The 25,809-nt window shown below is 43.1% G+C and overlaps 1 protein-coding gene across 1 annotated transcript in view; it reads left to right on the top strand.

Moving 5' to 3' along the window:
• LOC138998979 (nucleotide sugar transporter SLC35B4-like) overlaps positions 1-25,809 on the top strand; it is a 43,138-nt gene that overhangs the window by 6,679 nt on the left and 10,650 nt on the right. Inside the window, exon 2 of the mRNA XM_070400998.1 lies at positions 3,006-3,119. Coding sequence (XP_070257099.1) covers positions 3,006-3,119 — 114 coding nt within the window. The remainder of the gene's footprint in view (positions 1-3,005; positions 3,120-25,809) is intronic.

Raw genomic sequence — 25,809 nt, 5'->3', positions numbered from 1 at the left:
GTCTTGGGCTTGGCACTTTATGTATATTTTTTTCATTGCATCCTCATGACAAGGTTAAAAACATGTCCCTTTTGATTTATAAGTGAGAAGAAAACGGTCAATATAAACATATTTTAAAAGGTTACTATATTCAATTGAAGACCTTCTCATATGCAAGATGCAACATTTTGGTCATCCTAGAGTCCCAGTCTGCCTTTTTCCCTGCTTGGCAGGCACTGTGGGAAGTGCTTTTCAGGGACTGGCTTATTTGCTCTGCAGTAAAACCAATGAGACAGTAGGCACTCATACTGTTCCCATTTGAAAGATAAGAAAACTAGATGTAGATAGGATAATCAACTTCCATGTCACTGGGTAAGTGACAGCTGCGTCTTGCACGTCACTGTGTATTTTTAGCCACTGGAGCGCAGTAATTCTCAACCCTGTGTCAGCACATAAAGATTGCCTGTGCATCTTACACACACCTTCACCCCTCCTGTCCTTTCCCCCAGACCTACCTTAGGGTTCTCAGCTCTGGCTGAACATGAGAATCAAGTGGGAAGCTTACAAAAGTACAGGACTTACCCCAGACCAATCCAGTCCAAACTGGGAGGGGAGGCTCCCAGTGCACATGGTTTTAAGGAGCAGCCTAAGTGTGAAGACTGTGCCAGTAACTATCTAGAGCTCAGGTTCCTTCTCCCCTAACTCATAGTGAGGCTAGTGGCTTTAATTAGCTCCTTCAATGAGGTAAATGTCTTACATGATTATTTATGGATTCCTGCAGCCTTTAGCCCTGTCCCTTGAACGTAAGAGGTGCTAAAAAGAAATCACCGAATTGAATATAAAGCTGTAGTTTTCATAGGCAGTGGAACCTAAAGAGTAGCAACAGCTCTGCCTTAGATGTCAGCATAGCTCCATACAAGAAAGGCTTGTGCTTGGAGCTATTTATTTTTATGCCTGTTGGGTGTATTTTGGAATTTGTATGCTCGGCACTGCTATTCAATACTAAAATCACTAACAGAGGATGGAGGTTTTTTTTTTAAAAAAATAGCATTGTATTAATATGTAGTAATATAATTACACCCCTCTACTCAGTACCTGTGGGTAAATGCCTTGGGTGAAGGTGAAGATGCAGGATACAAAGGCTGAATTTTGTAATGTGGGGATATGGGTAGTATGGGCAACCAGGACGCTTCAGGAAAACAAAGGCAGCTAGCTGCTCACTTTGACCTTCCTCCAGTGGTTGAGCAGAGCCTCATGGAGGACAAGCTCAAGAATAACACACACGGTTTGAGTAACTCCTTTCAGCGTGCCTCAGGAGGCATTCCAGAAGGAATTCTTCTCTTGTATATTTTTCCCTAAGTCACCATGAAAGATTCCCCATCCCTTCTAGATCACTGAAGAGCTTCGATTGAATTTCATGAACATTCTGTTATGGACCAATGTTAGCGAGAGTAAGACCACCAACTCCAATTAGGTCTTAAGCAGGATTTATGAAAAGCTGAGGATTTATTGAAAAGCTGGCCAGTGGCTGCTACAGGCGTGTTCTCCCACAACAGCACCGACTCTGGTTCCATGCCAGCCTTTTATTCCCAAAAGCCATACAACGGTTGCCTAAACACACACAAAGTTACCTGGGGTACATTAATCAACACTGCCCCATTTCTCTAGCTACTAATATCAACTTGCCCCGTTGCCCTAGCTATTATAAACTTGCCCCATTTCCCAGACTACCCTCGACCATAGTTTGTTCCATTTCCCCAGTAACTGCCAACATACCTGAGAGGGACATTCATAGGTTAAGAGATTTTACAAGGGGGGAGTTAACTGTAACAATTCACTGAGTGCCTAATCCTGTTGTATCGTAAATCAGCGAGCTAGATAAGATGCCTTAATGAGTCAATTAGTTAGGAGTCATCTTTATTGCACGCGGGTTCAGAGCAGAATACCGCTGTCAACTTCTGAACCCCCAAACATAGAGGAAGTTCTCTCTATTTATATCTTTTGATTGCGTCGCAGATTTTACAAAGAGCTTTGTGTAGGTTATTTTTGCAGACAGTTTGTAACTTTTGATACATAATGAACAAACACTTGGCATGAGAATATGGGAATTATTGTCAGTATTCACCTATTACGTTAGACGGCTAGCTTGCAAGGTCAGACAGTTAAGTTTTTATCTTTTTCTATTATTCAAACTAAAACAACTCTTTTATAGAATAAGGGACTATCTAAAAATAACAGAGTTGACCTACATAATAAGAGACTGTCTAAGAATAACAGAGTAGTTCAAACAGCAGTTTTCTAAAGGAGGAATTACTATGCTTCAGTATATTTGTGTTAAAGGTTGTGGAGAATAGTAGACTATAGCAGTGTCCTCATTCTTTTCATTATTGCTTCTTACCACTCTCCCCACCCCCATCTAAAACCCCCTTTTAGACAGTTTTTTTCCTAGTCATCTCCCCACAGACACACTGTATATGGGTTTATGTACTGTACATATATCTGTACTTTATACTTACAAAATACAAAGCTTTCTCCTACCTTAAGAACCAGTTTTTTCCCCTATACAGGAGTGAAGGCAATGTCCCTGGATATGAGTCTTTGACTAACTGTAGTCTTGGAGATTGCTGGTCAGGAGGATATATAAATGTTTCTAGGAGACCTGAGCATGAGATGTATAGGCTGACTAGGATCCTAAATGAAGTCCTTTTGGTTACATAAGCGAAGATCTCAAAAAGAATATCTGACTGACCAACTTCCTATAGTTTACTAGGAAGGTTGTGTCATAGTTCCAGGAAGAGTGTATCAGAGTAGTCCTTCGTGATGGCCTGGAAGAGTGAAATAAGGCTTGACGTTCTTCTCTGTGAGGTATATTGCTAAATGTATGTGATCCATGGGACATGAAAACTGAGAAGACAGTCGGTAATGGAAATCTATCTCCCTGTTACTCTGAACTGTCAAGATAACAGGTCATAGTGGCCTTTATCTCAGTCTTTTGTGTCTTTTTCTTTTTGTCCCTCACTATGCAGAAAGCATCCAGGATGCGGGAACATTGTGACATTTGCACCATTTTTATTTATTGCTGTGGAAGGCTTCCTCTTTGAAGCCAATTTGGGGAGGAAGCAGACATCTATCCCAATAAGGTATGTACATTGAAGTCTCTTTTAGCCTTGTTTGTCTTAAAATAACATCGCCTAAGAATTCAGAAACACCAGTTAGAAAGAATATATCCACCCCTATGTTCATAGCAGTGCAATTTGCACTAGCTAAGATTTGTAAACAGCCCCAATGCCCATCAGCGAGATGAGCAGATAAAAAGGCTGTGGTACCTTTACACACGGGAATGCTACACAGCTGTAAGAAAAGAAAGAGCTCACCATTTGCAACAGTGGGCATGAACCTGGAGAGTATTATGCTAATCTAAGTAAGCCAGTCAGAGAAAGATAAGTATCACATTATCTCACACATTTGTGGAATCTAATGAACAAAATAAACCGATCAAGAGGCATAAAAGCATGGAACAGGCTGACAAACTTCAGAGGGAAATGGGGGTGGCGGGAGGTTAGGGGTGGAAGGGGAAGATTCTCTGGGGAACTTATATGCATTTATGTATAACCCAAGAACACAGACAATAGGGTGGTAAAAGCCTGGGAGAGGTGGGTACTGGGTGGAGGGGGTCAATGGGGAAAAAACACATACAGGACATTGGTAATGCTTTCAATGATAAAGAGAAATTTTTAAAAAATTAAGAGCTCGCCGAAACCGGTTTGGCTAAGTGGATAGAGCGTCAGCCTGCGGACTGGAGGGTCCTAGGTTCGATTCCGGTCAAGGGCATGTACCTGGGTTGCGGGCACATCTCCAGTGGGAGATGTGCAGGAGGCAGCTGGTCGATGTTTCTCTCTCATCGATGTTTCTAACTCTCTATCTCTCTCCATTCCTCTCTGTAAAAAATCAATAAAATATATAAAAAAAAATTAAAAAAAAAATAAAATAAAAAATTAAGAGCTTTTCTGGTACTTATATAAAAGGAATATGAGATCCATTTATAAGATTTGTATCAAAGATATTAGTAGAGTTTATATTCATTTTCTGAATTTAATACGTTGTGAAACTCCAGGAGCCTATATTTAGAATAAAATTCCTGCCACAACACTTTAAATAACTGCGATGGAGACAACAGTATCTACACTAATAAAAGAGAAACATGGTAATTAGCGTATGACCGCTACCCTTCCCATTGACTAATCAGCATATCCTTATGCAAATTAACTGTCAGCCAAGATGGCGGCCGGCAGCCATGCACTGAAGCGAGCAGGGAGGCTTGCTTGCTCCAGTGACTGTGGACTCCAAAGTTCCCCACCTAACTTGCCAGCCTCTCAGCTGCAACTCTAAGCAACTATGTACTATGTTGCAAATTAGAAGCTAAACAAAACCCCAGAAACCAGCCAGACTGAAAGCCAGCCGGACCGCAACATTGCATAGATGTTTTCAGCAGCGAGGCGGCCTTAGAGCTAAAGCTGGCCCAGCTCTGAGGCCTTGGCTGCTGAAAGCAGGTATCTGGTTGGTTTGGGTTCTATAATCGAAACACTGTTTCAACTCCAGTTATGAGATCCTGGCTGGCTGAAAGCAGGTTTCTGGGGTTTTGTTTAGCTTCCATATTTGTAACATTGTTTCAAACTGCAAGCTCAGAGGCCGGCATTGGCAGGCGGGGAACGTTGGAGTCCTCCGTCACTGAAGCAAGCAAACCTCATGTTCACTTCAAGCTGCCTGGCTGCCAGCCGCCATCTTGGGTGGCAGTTAATTTGCATATCGCCCTGATTAGCCAATGGGAAGGGTAGCAGAGTTATGGCTAATTACCATGTTTCTCTTTTATTAGATAGGATAGGATGTCCCTATTTCCCCCCCTTTGCCCCTTCTACCCAGCTCTTGTGCCCCACTTCTCTCTGGCCATCACCATATCGTTGTCTGTGACCAATGTTGTGCATATACTTTCTTTGGGGCTGGGCTGCCTCACTGCCCGGGGTCTTAATAGCATTTTTTTTTTTAACAAATGAACACAGTGAGGAATCACACACCCTTTTTTTTTAACATGAGGCACAAAAAGATTCTCTTCATGTGCACTGTTTTACAGCTACAGGCTGAGGGGAGAATGGCTTCCAGGGAGCAGCCTTGAGGCAGTCACAGCCCCCACCACCTGGGACAGAGGACAGGGAGGCTGCAAAATGGCCTTGTCCGAGCTCAGACGAATGCCTGCTCTGGGCGCTGCCCTGGACATTCTCTGTGCCTATGGCCCGAAAGTGGGTTGAGCCCTCAAGAGAACCGTCTGCCCCAAGCCTTCCATCTTTTCAGGGCTACAGTCTCACTCTTCCTATCAACCAAGTGTAGCAGCTGCTTAAAATCTAAGGGGTGACCCCAGAACCAAACCTTGTCTGTGCCATGAACGTGAGGCCTAGCTGCCCAGGGGGTGAGCATGACTTTAACAGCCAAGATGAGGGGAAGGAAATAAAGTACATGCAACTACAACATCTGAAGTAATATTTACATTTGAAAACCTGGGCTGGGAAGCTTGGAACAGTGTCGCGGCTGGGCGACCTGCCCTTTTCCTTCACTTGCCAGAAGCCGCACCTGCTGTACCTTGCACTCCTCTCCTGCCTCTCGAATTCTGAGGTGAACACCTGGCCTCAGCACCATTCTCTCCAGACGTAGCGCCACCCTGCTCTGAGCCATGCCCCCTCTCCATATGCAAACATGGTGCCACCTGTGCTTAGCCATGCCCCCTGCCTTTCAGTACAGAAAATGGCACCTCCCATCTTGGACTTAAGCTTCCAGGTGAAGAGCTGCCTCCCGCTTCCCCACCCAGTTCCAGATCGGGTCCCCGGGCTGCAACACAGCCCGGCTTCTGGGTCTTCTCTGATCACCGGTCACCAGTGATCAGTGATCAGAGAAGCCAAGCGGGGCAGGGAAGAGTCGGCTGCTGGCGTCCGCCTCTTCCCTGCCCTGCCCGGCTTTTCTGATCACTTGCCAGGGGGCAGGCAAAGGCGGCCCGGTTCTCCGATCATGGGCCTGGGGGCTGCCTGGGTTTCCAATCACTGTCAGCAGCACATGGCTTCTTCCCTCCTTCCCCTTTCGCCTCCCAGCATTGCACCTACATATGCAAATTAACCACCATCTTTGTTGGCGATTAACTGCCATCTTTGTTGACAATTAATTTGCATGTCACCCTGATTAGCCAATGGAAATCGTAGCGAAGGTATGTTCAATTACCATGTTTGTCTATTATTAGTGTAGACTAGAAGCCTGGTGCACAAAATTTGTGCAAGGATAGGCCTTCCTTCCCCTGGCTGCCAGCACCAGCTTCCCTCTGGCACCCTTGACTCAGGCTTCTCCTGCATCCCGGCTTTGTCCAGAAGGTCATCAGGAAGGACGTCCAGTCTAATTAGCATAGTATGCTTTTATTATTATAGATACTAGAGGCCCAGTGCAAGAAATTTGTGTATGGTTGGGGGTCCCCTCAGCCCAGCCTTCACCCTCTCCATTCCAGGAAAGTCTGACTTCCGGTTTAGACCTGATCCCTGCGCCTAAACCGGCAGTTGGACATCCCTCTCACAATTCGGGACTGCTGGCTCCTAACTGCTCACCTGCCTGATTGCCTCTAACTGCCCCCTTTGCCAGCCTCGTCTCCCCCAACTGCCCCCACTCCCGCCAGCCTGTTCACCCCTAACTGCCCTCCTGGCCAGCCTGGTCATCTCTTACTGCCCCCCTCTGCTGGCCTGGTCACCCCTAACTTTCCCCTCCTCCCCTCGCCAGCCTGGTCGCCCCAACTGCCTCCTCCCCCACCAGCCTTGTCACCCCATGCATCCTGGTCACCCCAACAGCCCCCTCCCCCACCAGCCTGGTCACCCCATGTAGCCCGCTGTTCAGTCATTTGGTCGTCCCTCACTAACCACCCCTGCTGGCCTGGTTGCCCCATGCAGCCTGCTATTCATTCATTTGGTTATCCCTCAGTAACCCCCTTGCCGGGCTTGTCGCCCCACACAGCCTTTTCAGTCGTTATCCCGGTTGTTTTGGTAGTGAAAGCTTTTAATATATTAGGATATATATATATATATATATATATATATATATATATATATATAATTTTTTTTCTCCTATTGAATGTATTAGGTTGAATAAAATGAAATTACTGACATTCAATCCTTTTTGACCTACAAAAGTATGGTAATTTCATGTGGTTGAATGTGATATGTATAAAAGGCATCTTAATTTTATTTGGTTTAACCTGGTATGTATGAAAGGCATTGTAAAAGTATTGTGTAGTTCAAAGTGGGGTCATACAAAAGTAAAACTATTTAATTCATTTGTTTATTTGTATTTATCCCTTTATTTTTCTAAGGTACTAGGCTTACTGGATTTTCTTTTTAGCTTTTGTGTGGTTGTTTTTTATTTAAAGATCTATAAGTCTTAAAAACAGGGGCCCTGTTTTTTAAAAAAAATATATATTTTATTGATTTTTACAGAGAAAAATGGAGAGAGATAGAGAACTAGAAGCATCGATGAGAGAGAAACATCGATCAGCTGCCTCCTGCACATCTCCCACTGGGGATGTGCCTGCAACCCAGGTACATGCCCTTGACCGGAATCGAACCTGGGACCCTTCAGTCCACAGGCTGACACTCTATCCACTGAGCCAAACCGATTTCGGCAAGGGGGGGGGCTGGTTTTTAAAAACAAATTTGTACAAGTTAAATGATGTCCTCATTAATTTGGAGGCCACTCCAAATGCGAGGTAATTATTAACAGTTGCTAGGCTGAAAGTAACCTTTGACTTAGCAAATAATTTCTTTAGAAATAGTGAAAATTATTGGTATAAACAAGTGTATAGAAGTATTTGAGAGAATTAACCATTTTTAAGTTCTTTAGAGGTATATGAAACTTATAAAAAGAAGTGATACAGTAATAAGAATTATTCACTTTGCCCTAACCAGTTTTGCTCAGTGGATAGAGTGTCAGCCTGCGGACTCAAGGGTCCCAGGTTCGATTCCAGTCAAGGGCATGTACCTTGGTTGGGGGCACATCCCCAGTAGGGAGTGTGCAGGAAGCAGCTGATCAATGTTTCTCATCGATGTTTCTAATTCTCTATCCCTCTCCCTTCCTCTCTGTAAAAAATCAATAAATTATATATTATTTAAAAAGTCAAAAAAATTATTCACTTTTTGTTTTCTTTTTGACATTAAGTATATTGAGGTAGCAATAAATTTGTTATTAATAGCATTATATAAATTTCAGGTATACAAGTTATGACATCTGTATACTCTTTTGTGTGTTCACCACCCAAGTCAAATCTTCTGTCACTATATTTTACTCCTTTTACCCTCTTTGTTCTACCTTCTTACCACTTCCCCTCTGGTAATCACCATTCTGTTGTCTGTTTCTAAGAGTTTGGGGTTTGTTTGTTTGTTTTTTCTTATATCCCACTGTACTGGGCTGCATATGGGGGCACGCTGTGCTGTCTGTTCCTGGAACAGACAGATAGGAAGGTACTGACATCAGGTCAGGCCTTGAGATATGGTCTCATGGTCCCTCCTCAATATACTGTGCTCTCTGTTCCCGGAAAACATAGATAGGAAGGTGATAATGCTATACTGTGTCGGGAACAAATTGCGTAAGCATGGCCTTGTAACTTTGTAGTTTTTGCAAATAAATAGCCAAAACTCTTGCAGTCAGGTGCTGCAGTTTGAAGCAAAGGCTGAACTGCAGACAGCTGGCCAGCTTAATAAAGGTTCCTAAATTTAAATTCTGAGTCGGTGGTCTATCTCGCTGAGTCAACCCATTACATTTGGAGGCCCGCAGCGAGATTCCCGGCAGGGAGGAGAGGGACCCCTTGTTTAGGGCAGGAGGCTCTCCCCTGGAAGGGAGGAGAGGGACCCCCTATTCAGGGCAGGAGGCTCTCCCCCGGAAGGGAGGAGAGGGACCCCCTATTCAGGGCAGGAAGCTCTCCCCCGGAAGGGAGGAGAGGGACCCCCTATTCAGGGCAGGAGGCTCTCCCCTGGAAGGGAGGAGAGGGACCCCCTATTCAAGGCAGGAGGCTCTCCCCCACTGGTCGCCGGGCAATCAGAGAGATACCCCACACCTGTGGAGAACAACTACCAAGGAGGCCTCCAGTCCACCCAAAACTTTCAATTCGGAAACCAAACCATCTGGACTCTCGAGAGAGGTAAGGACCGGTCGTTAAACAGGAATTGGGACGTCCCACGGAAGGACCTATACGGAGGGCTGGACGCAGCAGTACTCCTGGTCCTGACCCTTGGCCACGATGGTGGCCGGGGTCCCTGGTTCGTGTGGCTGTAGGCTGCACTGGGTTTGTCTGTCTGGTATTTGTTTGTCTTGCTGTTTATTGTTAATAAGTTGTCTGCTTCTGTGTACACTCTGCTGCAGTGTTTTTTGAACATTTTCAGGACTTCAAGGAGCAAGCTGCAGGTTCCGGGCAACCTTAGGTTGCATTTGGCTGATTTATTTTGTCTTTGTTCTTTGTTGTCTTTGTCTTTATCAAATGGGATAGGGTCAGTCATCTTCGTTGACCCCCTATTAGTCAGGCCCACTCCGGGTGAGTGGAAGGGGAGCTTGATCACCTCCCGGGAAGCTATAGAGCTCCCTCAGGAATTAGGAAATTGTTAGGAATTGGGTGGATTGTTTAAACTCTGAGTGAATGTCTGGTGAAAGTGTGTGAGTGTGGAGGGAGGGGGTCTGCCCTCTCCTCTCCTTTGTGTGGCTCCACGACTTCGGTTACGGAGTCAGAGTGGGCCCCAACCTGCGGTTCCGCGATTCGTCATATGGCATAACGGTGACTCACCCCCATGTGGAGGTGACCAGGCCCGGGGTTTATATGGGTGCACCTTAGCTACGACAAATCTAAGCTCCCAAGGGACACGGCCAGGTGGGCATCTGAGTGAGAATCTGTGAAAACAGGTCACCCCTTCCCTTGTCTGTCTCTCGCCACCAATCATCATGGGGTCGGGACAAAGTTTGTGTGGGACTAGTCAATTTACTACAGAGAAGGAGGAAAAAGTGTAAATCATTACTGGTCTGTGTGAAGTAAGAGCTACTTTGATTTATTCTGCTTTCTGTCGATATGCTTGGCTGAACGTTTGGGCTGGCCCCTTAACAGTCTGCAAATAGTCTCTCGGCAGCTGCAACTATTATTTTTCTGAGTCTTTTGCTCACTGTTAAGGAGAATTAGCCCACTTAGTTAATAAAGATTTCTGTCTATCAGCTGCTCTTACCTAGGTTGTAATTTACTGTATTAAACTGAAGTTCTAGGGTAGATTTAAAGGTTATAATGTTAATGCTTTTGATTTGCAGCGATTCTGTGAATGGGAGTGGCCCACTTTCCAGGAGGTGTGGCCGGATGCAGGGTCCTTTGATCTGACCACTGCCTACCGGGTCCATTACGTCATACACGGCCGCCCAGGGCATCCTAATCAAATTCCTTATATTCAAATTTAGGTTGACATATTGTCCAAGAAATCCCGGTAAATGAGGGCTTGCCTCCTGAGGGAAAATTGGGACAGAGACAGACAATTCTTTTGGCCGGGCCCCAGAAGAGAAAGGCTCCCCCGGTCCTTCAGGGAGAGCAGGAAGAACCCATTAGCCGGCCACCCGCTATGGTCCCCTGGCACAGGATTCGGGTGAGCCCGGGCCTCAGGCCCAGGCCACGCCAGCAGCTCTTGACCCAGAGCCCCTGCCTCCCCCGATGCCAATTGTCTTCCCTCCGTACCCACCGACAGGAGGGGCTTTGTCGTCCTTTAACCCCTTCAGTCCGTCCCATACTAGACAGGGACAGAGTATGGAGACAGAGGGAGAGAGGGGGAGAACCTGCAGGACCTTGCGACATCTGCCAGTCCTGCAGTTCCTATGTTGCCACTATGGCAGGTCGGCCCTCTAGATCTGGGGCTAGACAGGCAGCCCTCTGGGGAAACAAGGCAGACCGAGGCGCTATTCCCAGCTCCAGACCAGATTAGGGAGTGAATGAGCGAAGGGGGGCGGGGGTGTTGGCAGTTAAGTTATTGGCTGCAGACCTAACAGGTCTTATCAATGAACTTCAAGGTCACAAAAAGTAACTAAGCACAGTCTTTCTCTGCCCTGGTTTATTCTTTTTAACCCCTCCAGTGCTGAATCAATCAGGCCTGGGCTGAGAGAAGGGGACTGGTGGGAAGACAAGGAAAGCAGGGCCCTGTAACTATAAACAGAGTTAAGAAAAGGGCACTCTCCCTGGACCTGGGAGCCATCAGGACTTTGAAATTCTCCAAGAGAGGAGAAGTCTGACTCAGAGACTAGCCGAAACCTCATTGGGTTAGGAGGACTGGAGGCTGCATATTGAACTTATAAACTGCAATTTGCTAGGCAGAGGTCCAAGCCCAGTTGTATAGGGGTTAAGCTACCTGTATACAGCAAAACAACTTTCTCCTGTGCCAGAATACATTTTAAGGAAATTTGACAAACTGTATTTGTGGCTAGAAAGAAGAACTGGCCTATGTGTAAACTGCCCTGGAAAAAGACTATGTGGAATGAACCCAAAAAGTAAAGGGTGTCTAGCTGCTGAGAGGGCAGTTGCCCAGGTGGGCAAAGAAGAATACCCATTAAATTTTGGTCTCTATTGAGAGACAGTTGACAGTTAGCAACCTGTATACTGTGTTACAGGCCTGCGTGACCATGCCCATGTCAGGGGTGGCACAAAACCTCAACTGTAGGAAACTGGGAAAGGCCTGTCTAGAACAGAGGGGGTTAATAAAGTGGTGAATACTAGCCCTCTGTTCCAGGAATTACAGACCCTGTGAGGTCCTGTGACATATAAGACCCTGTAGGGAAATAAAGCTCCTTTAGTCCATTCTGAAAGAACAAATAAAAGACAGATTAAAGGCTGTGTTTCCCTCTAGGCAACCCAACTGGAACCCCTATAGTGACAGGGGAAAGGAGGCTCTCGATCGGTATCGCCAGACTCTATTAGGGGGCATCTGAGTTGCTGCTTGGAGACCCACAAACCTCTCTAAGGTGACAGAGACAGTCCAGGAGCCTAACCCTGATGCCCTGGAAAGTCGGAAGGTTGTCCAAGTCGGCCCCAAATATTAGGAAAAAATGACAGAAGTTAGAAGGAACTTTGAGAGGAAATCAATCTCTAAGTTGGTTGAGGTGGCCCAGAAGGTTTCTGACAATCTGAAGGACCCAATGGCAGGTTTAAACACCTGGATGGCCAAGGTCCTCCTGGCCCTAAACGAGGAAAATGGCCCAAGGGGCCAGAGAGACAACAAGGGCAAAGAAAAGCCTCGCGGAAGAAAAGGAGTCCAACCCAGGCTTGGGAAGAATCAATGTGCATTTTGCAGAAAGGAAGGACATTGGAAAAGGGAGTGCCCTGAATGTGCGGGGGAACCGACTCCCTCCATGCTGGTGGAGGAGGTGGATTGGGGTTGTCGGAGCTCAGCTGGTCCCCAGGAGCCCAGAATAACCCTGACAGTGGGGGGCCAAAAGGTGGACTTCCTTGTGGAACTCATAGCACTCACTCAGGCCGTCTGGTAGGGAAAGGGAAAAAGAGTAAACATTTCAGCTTCCTGAAAACAGCTACCTTGAACCCTGCCACACTCCTCCCTGACGAGAAGGCAGAGGCCCCTTTGCCTGACTGCAAGGAGACACTGACTACCCTCACTTCCCTCCGTGAGGACATTGTGGACCAGCCCTGCAGAATCCAGATCAGACCTTCTACACGGACGACGGGAGCAGCTTCGCAGAGGAAGGTACCCGGTAGTGGGGGGCACATGAGGAGGAGCCAGGGGAGATCTAAGAAGCCCTGGTAAGCGCCCCGGCACTGGCCCTGCCAGACCTACCCAGGGACTGCAGGGATATATCTCCTCACACTGCCCTTACAGGAGGACACGGGAGCCACCTTAAAGATGTCTCCTGACCTCAGGAGGAAAGAAAAAAGCTCCTGAGATACTTAACCACCTGGCAGCCATATAGGGGCCAAGGAATTGACTAAAAGACCAGTAGGGCCCCTAGAAGTTCTCGTAGCCCTGCCAGCACGGAGGCTCCCAGAGAAGCCTACTCATCTGCCAGAGGAGCAGAAGCTAGCTGAGAAACTAAGGGCCCGGGAAGGAGAGGCTGGATGGCTAATTCTGCCAGATGGGAGGCCTATAATGCCAGAAGCCCTGGGGCAGACCATCGCTTCCCAGACCCACCAGAGCACCCACCTGGGGGAATGAAGCTATCAGAACTACTAGGAAGAGAATTTTACATCCCAGGGCTCCAGAAAATATCTCAAGAGTTGGCTAGAAGGTGCCAAGTGTGTGCCCGGGTGAATCAAGGGCCCCCTGTTGTGACCGCGCCGGGACAGCGATTCCGAGGTCAGAACCCCGGAGAACACTGGGAAGTGGACTTCACCAAGATACCAGGAGGACAAGGAGGGTATAAATACTTGCTGGTTTTCATTGATACCTTCTCTGGCTGGCCTGAGGCATACCCAACCAAGGCAGAGACAGCACAGGTAGTAGTTAGGAAACTCCTCACCGAAATTGTCCCCGGTTTAGCCTGCCACTATACATGGGTCCGACGATGGCCTGGCGTTTATCGCCAAAGTTACAATCCATAGTTAAGGCCCCAAGAGTTACTTGAAAATTGCATTGTGTTTATAGACCACAGAGCTCTGGACAGGTAGAGAGGATAAATTGGATCTTAAAGGAAACATTAACTAAGTTAAAATTAGAGACTGGTGAAAACTGGGTAAGTCTCCTTCCTTTTGCTCTCTTCAGAGCTAGGTGCACCCCATGCATCCAAGGGCTAACTCCTTTTTGAGATAATGTTTGGGCAACCGCTGCCATTGGTGCCCAGGTTGAGGGAGGAGGAAGTCGCCCATCTCTCTACCCAAAATTTGCTTAAGTCCTTACAGGCTTTGCAGAGCAGCGCCACGTCAGCACGACGGGTGGTGAGAGCCCTACGGGAGGAGGACGTGCTGAGATCCAGTCCAACACAGCCTGCCTTCTCTCCGGGAGATCTCGTTTGGGTGAAGCCTCACGACTGGCAGCCTGGAACCTAGATGGGATGGACCCTACCAGGTGGTGCTGAGCACTCCAACCGCCATCAAAGTCGCAGGAAAGAGGCACTGGATCCATCCTACGCAGGTTAAGAAAACGAACGACAGCGTCGAGGGATGGCGGGTCCAGAAGACCGGAGACCCGTTGAAGAGAGGTTCTACCTGGGGCCCCGAAGAAGAACTGCACGATCGGAAATTGTAACCCCGTCCTCCTCATGCCTCTCGCCTGGTAGACTGACCAATGGGAAGGGGGAAAGACCTGGGGACTAAGACTCTATGTAAGCGGCCGAGACCCTGGCCAGCTCTTCATCATTCAACGCCGGACTCTTCCCCGGTGGTTCAACCCGATTGGCCCCTTGCATCCCCTAGACAAGCCAGAGAGGCCGAGCCAGCCACAGCACCCAGCCCCAGCTAAAACTTCCTGGTCCCCCTGGCTAACTACCCTGCTCTCCTACTTGGCAGGACCAGTCGTTCTGCTCCTCCTAGGGCTCATATTTGGCCCCTGCATTGCCAAATGCCTCCTCAATTTCATATCGTAGAGGAGGACGCTGAATCAAAGATTTGATTCGGGAATAAGACCAGTAGGGAATGTACTGGGCTGCATATGGGGGCACGCTGTGCTGTCTGTTCCTGGAACAGACAGATAGGAAGGTACTGACATCAGGTCAGGCCTTGAGATATGGTCTCATGGTCCCTCCTCAATATACTGTGCTCTCTGTTCCCGGAAAACATAGATAGGAAGGTGATAATGCTATACTGTGTCGGGAACAAATTGTGTAAGCATGGCTTTGTAACTTTGTAGTTTTTGCAAATAAATAGCCAAAACTCTTGCAGTCAGGTGCTGCAGTTTGAAGCAAAGGCTGAACTGCAGACAGCTGGCCAGCTTAATAAAGGTTCCTAAATTTAAATTCTGAGTCGGTGGTCTATCTCGCTGAGTCAACCCATTACACCACATACGAGTGAAATCATACCATTCTTGTTATTCTTTGTCTTATTTTCACTTAGCATAAATATTCTGAAGATCCATTCACGTTCTCGCAAACGGGAGTATTTCATCTTTTCTTATGATTGAGTAGTATTCCATTGTATATATGTACCCCATCTTCTTTATCCAATCATCTGTCAAAGGATACTTAGGTTGTTTCCATATCTTGGGTCTTGTGCAGTGAACATAGGGATACACATATCTTTACAGATAAATGTTTTCCAACTTTTTAGGTAGATACTCAGAAGAGGGGTTGCTGGGTCATGTGGTAGCTCTGTTCTTAATATTTTGAGGAACCAGTCCACACTGTTTTCCATAGTGATTGCAGAAATTTACATTGTGAATTTACATTTACAATTTACCAGTAATGCCAGAGGGTTCCTGTTTCTCCACATTCTCGCCAGCACTTATTTGATTTACTGATATCCATTCTGACAGAGGTGAGATGATATTTCATTGTGGTTTTAATTGTCATTTCCCTGATGATTAGTCATGCCGAGCATCCTTTTATATCTCTATTGTCCATCTATATGTCCTCTTTAGAGAAATGTCTGTTCAGCCTCAGCTTATTTCTTAATTGGATTGTTTGGTGTTTTTTGTTGCTGTTGTTGTTGTTGAGTTGTATGAGTTCTTTATGTATTTTTGGTATCAGCCCTAATCAGAGGTATCATTTGCAAATATCTTCCCCCATTCAGTTGGTTGCCTTTTTGTTTTGTTGATGGTTTCTTTTGCTATGTGGAAGCTTTTTAGTTTGATGTACTAGTAGACACATTCATTTATTTTTGCTTTTATTTCCCATGCCTTTGGGGTCAAGTTCACAAAAGCCCCTCTGAGACCAAAGTCCACAAGTTTAGTGCCTATGTTTTCTTCTATGTATTTTATTGGCTCAGGTCTTATATTCAAGTCCTTGGTCCATTTTGAGCTAACTTTTGTTTATGGTGTCAAATAGCAGTTTAGTTTCATTCTTTTAGATGTGGCTTTCCAGTTTTCTCAGCACCATTTATTGAAGAGACTTTCTTTTCTCTGCTGTGTGCTTTTGTCTCGTTTGTCAACTATTAGTTGCCCATAGACTAGTATGTGTTAGCTTATTTCTGGGCTCTAAACTCTGTTCCTTTGGTCTGTATGTCTCTTTTTCTGATTGTTTTAGCTTTGTAGTATAATTTTAAGACAGGTAGTGTGATACATCAGGCTTTGTCTTTTTTTCTCTAGGTAGCTTTGGCTATTTTAGGGTCTTTTGTGGTTCCATATAGATCTGAGGATTTTTTTGTTCTTATTTCTGTGAAAAATAACATTGGGGTTTTGATAGGGATTGTGTTAAATCTGTATATTACTTTAGGTAATGGTCATTTTAAGCAGTGTTTATTCTTCTAATCCATGAACATGGGATATCTTTCCATTTCTTTGTGTCTTCTTCAGTGTCTTTCAACAATGTCTTATAGTTTTCAGTGTACAGGTCTTTCACCTCCTTTGTTAAATTTCTCCCTAGGTATTTTATCCTTCTTGTTGCAGTTGTAAATGGGATTGTTTTGTTTATTTTTCTGGTATTTTGTTGTTAGCATATAGCAGTGGTCCTCAAACTACGGCCCGCAGGCCACATGCAAATACAAATATTGTATTTGTTCCCGTTTTGTTTCTTTACTTCAAAATAAGATATGTACAGTGTGCATAGGAATTTGTTCATAGTTTTTTTTAAACTATAGTCCAGTCCTCCAACGGTCTGAGGGACAGTGAACTGGCCCCCTGTTTAAAAAGTTTGAGGACCCCTGGCATATAGGAATATAGTGGATTTTTGTATACTGATTTTTGTATCTTGCTACTTTATTGTATTTGTCATTGTTTCTAATAGTCTTTTGGTGGAATCTTTAGGGCTTTCTATATACAGAATCATGTTGTCTGCAAATAGTGACAGTTCTGTTTCGACACCTTTTATTTATTTTTCTCCCCTAATTGCTCTGGCTCGCACTTCTAGTACTATGTTGGATAACAGTGGCAAGAGTGAGCATCATTGTTTTGTTCCTGATCTTAGAAAAAAAAGTCCAGTTTTTCACCGTTGAATTGTCATATATGGCCTTTATTATGTTGAGATACTTTCCTTCTATATCCATCTTATATAGTATATTAATCATAAGTGGATGTTGTATCTTGTCAAATGCTTTTTCTGCATCTATTGATATGATTATATGATTTTTATCTTTTATTTTGTTAATGTGGTTTATCACATTGATTGATTTGCAAACATTGAACCATCCTTGCATCCAGGGAATGAACCCTACTTAAACTTTTTTTTTTTCCAATTTGTTTTTACTAGAGGCCTGGTGCACGGATTTGTGCCCTGGTGGGGTCCCTCGGCCTGGCCTGCAGACATCCCCCGAGGAGTCCCAGATTGTGAGAGAGCATAGGCCAGGCCAAGGGACCTCACTGGTGCACAATCGGGCCGGGAGGGACCACAGGAGGGCTCCAGGTTGTGTTTGGCCCGCCTCGCCCAGTCCCAATCAGCCATACCCAGCAGCAAGCTAATCTACCAGTTGGAGTGTCTGCCCCATGATGGTCAGTGTCCATCATAGTGACTGGTTGAATGGTCAGACACTTAGCATATTAGGCTTTTATTATATAGAATTGATTTCTGAGAGAGGAAAGGAGAGGAAGTGGGGGATAGAAACATCGATGAGAAATATCGATCTGTTGCCTCCTGCACGCCCCTTACTGGGGATCTGTTAGGGCTGACCAGCACACCCTGAGTGACGAGTGAATGATTACTCTAACACAATGTTTGCTGTGAAAGAGAGGACTAAGGGACTGCCTGGCTAAAGGAACCAGACAGCCTGGATTACCTGTCTCATTAGGCTTTTATTGTAGCAGCAGTTTGAGATAAATTTTATCTTTTAGATACAATCAGTAGGGTAAGTAATCTTGGGAGGACATATGTGTTTGCAGTGTCCTTTAAGCAAGGACACCCAAAGATTAAGCATAAGGATTCCAGTAAACATCCAGGGGTCTGCACGTGCACAGACTTTTTGTTTGGAAAGGTCAAGGAATAATTAGGGGTGTGGCCTTTGGCACTCCCCTAAGTCGTAATTCCAATAAACAGAGCAGTCTGCCTTCAGCACACTTTTTTTTTTCCCTCTCGGAATGTCCTCCTTACAAACTTTCCAACCAAGTCTCCTGTGCTCCCCAACAGGGATTGAGCCCACAACCCGGTATGTGCCCTGACCAAGAATTGATCTGAGACCTTCTGGTGCATGGGTCATTGCTCAACCACTGAGCTACACTGACTGGGCAACCCCACTTAATCTTGATGTATTATCCTTTTAATGTATTGTTATATTTGCAAATATTTTGATTAGACATTTTGTATCTATGTTCATCTGAGATATTAGCCTGTAATATTCTTTTTGTGTGTTGCTATCAGGGGAATGTTGGTCTCATAAAATAAATTAGGAAGTAGTCCCTCCTCTTCAATTTTTTGGAAGAGGTTGAGAAGGATTAGTATTAAGTCTTCTTTGAGTGTTACTGTTTCATTTTCCTTACTAGTGATCACTCTCTTTAGGCTTTCCAATTCATGGTTCAGGCTATGTTGGTTGTATATTTCTAAGAACTTTACCATTTTTTTTTAGTTTTATAGAATTTGGTGGTGTATATCCTTTCATAGTGTTTTTGTATAATGATTTATATTTCTGTGATGGCCACTGTAACTTCTCTTTCACTTCTGATTTTGAGTCTGTTTTCATTTTTTGGTTAGTGTATCTAACTAGAGGTTTGTCAATTTTGTTTATCTTTACAAAATACCAGCTATTTCATTGATGTTTTTTTCTATCCTTTTTTTGTTCTCTGTTTCATTTATTTCTGCTCGGATTATTATTATTTTTGTTCCTCTACTGACTTTGAGCTTTATTTGTTCTTCTTTTTCTAGATGTTTTTTCTACTTGCTAAGATACATTTAATTCTTAAAATTTCTTTTTTTTTGAGACTAGAGGCCCAGTGCACAAAAATTTGTGCACTTGGGGGGGGGGGGGGGGGGAGGGTGTCCCTCAGCCTGGCCTGTGCACTCTCGCAGTCTGGGACCCCTCTGGAGATAATGACCTGCTGGCTTAGGCCTGCTCCCGGGTGGCAGAGGGCAGGCCCAATCCCTAGGTGCAGCCTCTGGTCAGGTTCAGAGCAGGGCCAATTGGATCATTGGGGCACCGCCCCCTGTCACACACAGAGCAGGACCGATCAGGGGGTTGGGGCACCGCCACTGTCACACTCAGGGCAGGGCCGATGGGGAGGTTATGGCTCTACCCCGTCACACACAGAGCAGGGCCTGTGGGGGGAGGAGTTGGGGCGCCGCACCCTGTCACACACAGAGCAGGGCCGATTAGGGGGTTGGGGTGCCGCCACTGTCACACTCAGGGCAGGGCCGATGGGGAGGTTATGGCTCTACCCTGTCACACACAGAGCGGGGGGGGGGGGGCGGGTTGGAGCGCTGCCCTCTATCACCCACAGAGCAGGGCCAATCAGGGGGTTAGGGCGCTGCACCCTGTCACACGCAGAGCTGCAGGGCGATCAGGGGGTTTGAGTGCTGCCCCTTGTCATGCTGATCCCGGTGCCGGGAGGCACATTACCCTTTTACTATATAGAATAGAGGCCTGGTGCACGGGTGGGGGCTGGCTGGTTTGCCCTGAAGGGTTTCCTGGATCAGGGTGGGAGTCCCCACTGGGGTGCCTGGCCAGCCTGGGTGAGGGGCTGAGGGCGTTTTCAGGCTGGCAGGTGACGGAAGCTCCCAGCTGCCCCTTTCTTTCTTTCTTTCTTTCTTTCTTTCTTTCTTTCTTTCTTTCTTTCTTTCTTTCTTTCTTTCTTTCTTTTTCTTTTTTTTATTCTGGGCCAGCTTTAGCTCTGAGGCCTCTGCTGCTGAAAGGAGCTTTCTGGCCTTTGTTTACCTTCTGTATTTGATACAATGTTGCAGTCCAGCTGGCTGAAGCCTGGCTGAGTAAAGCAGGTTTCTGGGGTTTTGTTTACTTTCTATATTTGCAACATAGTTGCTTAGAGTTGCAGCTGAGAGGCCGGCAAGTCAGGCGGGGAACGTTGGAGTCCTCTGTAACTGAAGCAAGGAATCCTCCCTGTTCACATAAGCTGCCTGGCTGCCGGCCGCCATCTTGGCTGGCAGTTAATTTGCATATCTCCCTGATTAGCCAATCAAAAGGATAGCAGAGTGACACCAATTTGCATGTTTCTCTTTTATTAGTGTAGATAGGCCTTTACTAAGCTAAACTTATATCTTAATATCACTTTTGCTGCATCCAAAAATTTTTGGTATGTTGAATTTTCATTTTAATTTGTCTCTATGCATCTTTTGATCTCTTCTCTTTTTTTCTTTGACCCAATAGTTATTCAATAGCTTGTTGCTTTTTTAAAAATTTAATTAAAAAAATAAATATTTAAATCCCCCTCTCACCACCTCCCCCAACCCGATTTGGCAACCGTCAGCTTGTTCTCTATATTTATAGGTCTGTTTGTATTGTTTTGTTCATTCTTTTGGTGTGGTTTGTTAGATTTCACACAGAAGTGAAATACAGTATTTGTCTTTCTCTTATTTCACTTAACATAGTACCTTCTAGGTCCCTCAATGTTGTTGCAAATGGCAAGATTTTATTATTTTTTATTGCTGACTAATATATCATTGTATATGTTCACTACATTTTTTTGCCCATTCATCTATTGGTGGGCATCTAGGTTGCTTCTATATTGGCTGTTATTAATAATGCTGCAGTGAACATAGGGGTGCATATGTCTTTCAAATTAGTAATATTGTTTTCTTTGGATAAATACCTCCCAAAAAAACAATTTATAGGTCCTACGGCAATTCTACTTTTCATCTCTTGAGGAAGTGCCATACCATTTTTCATAGTGTTTACAGTAATTTATAATCCTACCAGCAGTGCATCTTCACATCGTCACTAGTACTTATTTGCTGATTTATTGATGATAGCCATTCTAACAGGTGTGAGGTGATATCTCATTGTGGTTTTAATTTGCATTTTCCTGATTAGTGATTTTGAGCATTTTTCCATATATCTGTTGGCCATGTGTATGTCCTCTAAAGAAATGTCTATTCAGGTCCTCTGCCCATTTTTAAATTGGATTAATTTTTTTGTTTTGTTTTGGTGCTATGTTGTATGAGTTCCTTATGTACAGTATTTTGCATATTAATTCCCTATAGGATGTATCATTTGTGAATGTTTTCTTCCATTCAGTAGGTTGCCTTTTTGTTTTGTGGATTGTCTCCTTTGCTGTGCAAACATTTTTAGTTTGATGTAGTCACATTTGTTTATTGTTTCTTTTGTTTTCCTTGCCTGAGGAAACATATCCAAAAAGAAATTGCTAAAAAAATGTCAAAGAGTTTACTGCCTATGTTTTCTTCTAGAGTTTCATTGTTTCAGGTATGATATCCAAGTCTTTAATCCATTTTGAGTTATTTTTGTATGTGGTATAAAAAAGTGGTTTAGTTCTCTTTTTTTTAATGTTTTCAGTTTTCCTGATACATCTTAGTGAAGAGAATGTCTTTACCCCATTGTATATCCTTGCCTCTTTTATTGTAGATTAAGTGATCATATAAGCAAGGATTTATTACTGGTTGCTCTATTATATTCTGCTGGGAGCTGGTACATCCTTGCTGCTTGACACAGTTGCTGCAGGGAAGAAGCATCTACACAACATATGTTTCAAGGGACCTGGCGTATATGGCATACTGTTCTTAATATGTTTGCTCCCCTTCTTGGCGCTATGTATTTTAACCAAGGCCACCTCTGCGAGAAAGGTTGTTTCCCCAGGTGGAGATTTTTCCCTGAAGTTAGGGAGGGAATGAAACCTCTTAACTAAGTGCCAGGCGGGTAGTTAATCACCTTAACTACAAACAATCACGCTTAAGCTACATAATCTTTACTCCCTGGAATGGAGATAAGAAACGCCCTAACCTTTGGAGTAGAGATTGATAGGATTGGAATCAACTGGTATAAATACAGATGTAACAATACAATGAGAAACAGAACCTAGAGTGAAACAGAACCTAGAAACAGAACCTAGCAAGAGAACCTGGCTGAAGAACCTAGAGACCGAACCTAGAGACAGGACTTGGCTGGAGATCCTACACAGAACCTAGAGACAGAACCTAGCGAGAGAACATGGCAAAAGTTCCTGGACAGAACCTGGCTATAGAACTTGGCTGGAGAACCTAGACAGAACCTGGCAAAAGAACCTGGATAGAACCTGGCTGGAGAACCTGGCTAAAGAACCTGGCAACAGAATCTGGCGGGAGAACCTTGCTATGCTGATCAACTGAACTCTGCCTCCATGTCATTCCTTCTTCGCCAACTCCATCCACACCTTTGGGGACCCCTGGACCCGCTGGGGTTGGACCCCAGCGATATTCCATTGATCTATACCTCTGTTTTTATGCCAGTACCATACTGTTTTAAGTATTGTAGCATAATAATAATAGTTTGATATCAGGTAGTGTGATACCTCTCACTTTGTTCTTTCTCAAAATTTCTTTGGCTGTTTTCAGTCTTTTGTGGTTCCATATAAATTTTAGGATTCGTTTTAATTCTCAAAGAATGCCATTAATATTTTAATATTGGTTACATTGAATCTGTATCTTCCTTTAATAAGGACATTTTAACAATATTAATCCTTCCATTACATGAGCAAGGTGTATTCTTCCATTTATTTGCTCTTCAATTTTTTTTCCTCCATTGTCTTATAGTTTTCATAATACAGGTTTTGGTTAAATTTATTTCTAGGTATTTTATGCTTTTGATGCAATTGTAAATGGAATTGTTTTCTTAATTTCTCCTCTTGATCATTGGTTATTGGTGTAGAGAAACCCAACTGATTTCTGTGTATTAATTCTATTCTGTGACTTTATTGAATTCATTTATTAATTCTAATTGTTTTTTTTTTCTTTCAGTCCTTATGGTTATGTCATCTGAAAATAATGAGAGCTTTACTTCCTTTTCTATTTAGATGTCTTTTATTTATTTTTCTTGTCTGTTTGCTATAGATGGGAGTTCCAATACTATGTTGAATAGAACTAGTGATAGTGATCATCCTTGTCCTATTCCTGATCTTAGAGGAAAAGCTTTAAGCTTTTCACCAATGAGTATTATATTACCTATAGGTTTGATCATATATAGCCTATGTTTCTTGTATACTCACTTTGTTGAGAGCTTTTTGTTGAATTTTGTCAAATGCTTTTGCTGCATCTATTGAGATGATCATATGGTTTTAACCCTTTATTTTGTCAATGTGATGTATCATGATGATCGATTTATGGGTGTTGAGTCAGCCTTGCGTTCCTAGGATAAATCTCACTTGATCATGATGTATACTTTTTTTAAATGTATCGTTGAATCTGGTTTGCTGATATTTTGTTGAGAATTTTGCATCTGTGTTCATCACGGGTATTGGCCTGTAATTTTCTTTTTTTGTAATGTCTTTGTCTGAGTTTGTTATCAGGATAATGCTGGCTTTATAGAATGAATTTGAAAGCATTCCTTCCTCTTCAGTTTTTTGAAATAGTTTAAGAAGAGTAGGTGTTGATTCTTCTTTGAAAATTCACCTATAAAGCCATCTGGTACTGGACTTTTATTTGTTTGAAATTTTTAAAAATTATTGCTTCAGTTTCATTGCTAGTAATCAGTTTATTTAGATTTTGCATTTATTCCTGATTCAGGCTTGGAAGGTTATATACTTCTGGAAGATTCATCCATCTCTTCTATTTTGTTGAATTTGTTGGAAAACAATTGTTTGTATTATTCTTTAATGACTTTTTATATGTCAGTGGTATCACTTGTAAATTCTCTTTCATTTATGATTTTATTTATTTGGGCTCACTTTTCTTGATGAGTTTGGCTAAGGGTTTGCAATTTTGTTTATCTTTTCAAAGAGTCAGTGTTTTAGTTTATTGATCTTTTCAATTTTTAAAATATCAATTTTGTTTTTTCTTCTCTGATCTTCACTGTTTCCTTGCTTCTGTTTACTTTGGGTGTTTTTTTCCCCCTAATTCCTGTGGGTGTTGACTTAAATTGTTTATTTGGGATTTTCCTTTTTTTTTTTTTTTTTTGAGGTAGTCCTGCATAGCTATAAACTTTATTCTATACCTGCTTTTACTGTATCCCATAAATTTTGAGAAGTTTTTTCATTTTCATTTGTTTTTATGATAGTTTTTGATGTTCTGTTTGACTTCCTTTTTGATACATTCCAATTTTCTTGCTGGAGTTGATTTCTAAGTTTCATGTTATTGTGATCAGAAAAGATGCTTAATATGATTTCAGTCTTATTGAATTTATTATGGCTTATATTGTGATGTAATATGTGATCAATTCTAGAGATTGTTCCATGTACACTTAAAAAATGTATTCTGCAGTTTTTGTTTGAAATATTCTAAAAATGATATTAAATCAATCTGGATTAAAGTGACATTTAAGACCATTATTTCCATATTGATTTTCTGTCTGGATTATCTATTCATTGATATGAGTGGGATATTAAAATCCTGTACTATTGTAATACTGTGGGTCTCTCCCTTTATGCCATTAGCAATTGCTTTATACGTTTAGTTGTTCCTGTGTTGGATGTGATAGTTATGATATTTATGTTTGCTGCATCCTTTTCTTGGATAGAACCCTTTATAATTATGTAATGTCCTTCTTTGTATTCTTAAAATATTTTTGTTTAAAAGTATATTTTGTCTGAAATTGCTACCCTATCTTTCTTTTCATGGAATATCTTTTTCCATCCCTTCACATTCAGTCCGCATCTTTCGATTTGCAGTGAGTCTCTTGTAAGCAGCTTATAGATGGGTCTTGTTTTTAAATCCATTCAGCCACCTTATTTTTTTTATTGGAGCATTTAATCTATTTACATTTAAAATAATTGTTAATAAGTATGTACTTATTGCCATTTGTTAATTGTTTTCGTTGTTTTTATAGTTCTCTGTTTCTTCTCTTGATCTCTTCCTTGCGGTTTGCTGGTTTTCAGTAGTTGGGTTTTTTTCTCTTTTTTCTTTGTATATCTTTTGTAGGTTTTTGGTTTGTGGTTTACATGAGGTCTATGTATATCTATAACAGTCTGTTTTAAGTTGATAAGCATTTAAGGGTGAATATATTCTAGAAGGACTACATTTTACTACCCCATCCGAGCCGTATGCTATTGGTATTATGTTTTGTGTTTTGTATATCCTGGCTACTTATTGTTTGAGTTGTGTTTGATACTTCTTTCTTTTGATCTTAGTATGTTTTCAATGTGTGATTCACTGTATTTATTTAATATTTGGCTTAACCTGTGAGATTTTTCCCTTTAATATATATATTCCTATTTCTGAATATAGCCTGTCCTTTTCTGCTTAAAGAAGTCCCTTTAACATTTTTTGTAAAGCTGGTTTAATGGTGATGAACTTCTTTAGTTTTTGCTTTTCTCTGGAAAACTATCTCTTCTTCAATTCTGAATGATAACCTTGCTGGGTAAATTATTGTGTAGTTTTCTTTCTTTCAGAACTTTAAAGATGCCCTGCCACTTCCTCTAGCTGGTAAAGTTGTTGCTGAGCAATCAGCTGATAACCTTATGGAGTTTCCTTTGTGTGTAATTCAGTTTTCCTCTTGTTTCCTTAAAGATTGTGTCTATATCTTAAACTTTTGCCATTTCAGTTACAATATGTCTTGGTGTAAGTCTCTTGGGTTCATCTTTGTTTGGAAATCTTGTGCTTCATGGACCTGGGTGTCTTTTCCTTTCCCAGCTT

This window comes from Myotis yumanensis, unplaced genomic scaffold (genome assembly GCF_028538775.1).
Source record: "Myotis yumanensis isolate MYYU_CA2020_CCGP unplaced genomic scaffold, mMyoYum1.0.hap1 SCAF_21, whole genome shotgun sequence".
NCBI classification, from domain to species: domain Eukaryota; kingdom Metazoa; phylum Chordata; class Mammalia; order Chiroptera; family Vespertilionidae; genus Myotis; species Myotis yumanensis.
This window is presented reverse-complemented; position numbering and strand designations above follow the sequence as displayed.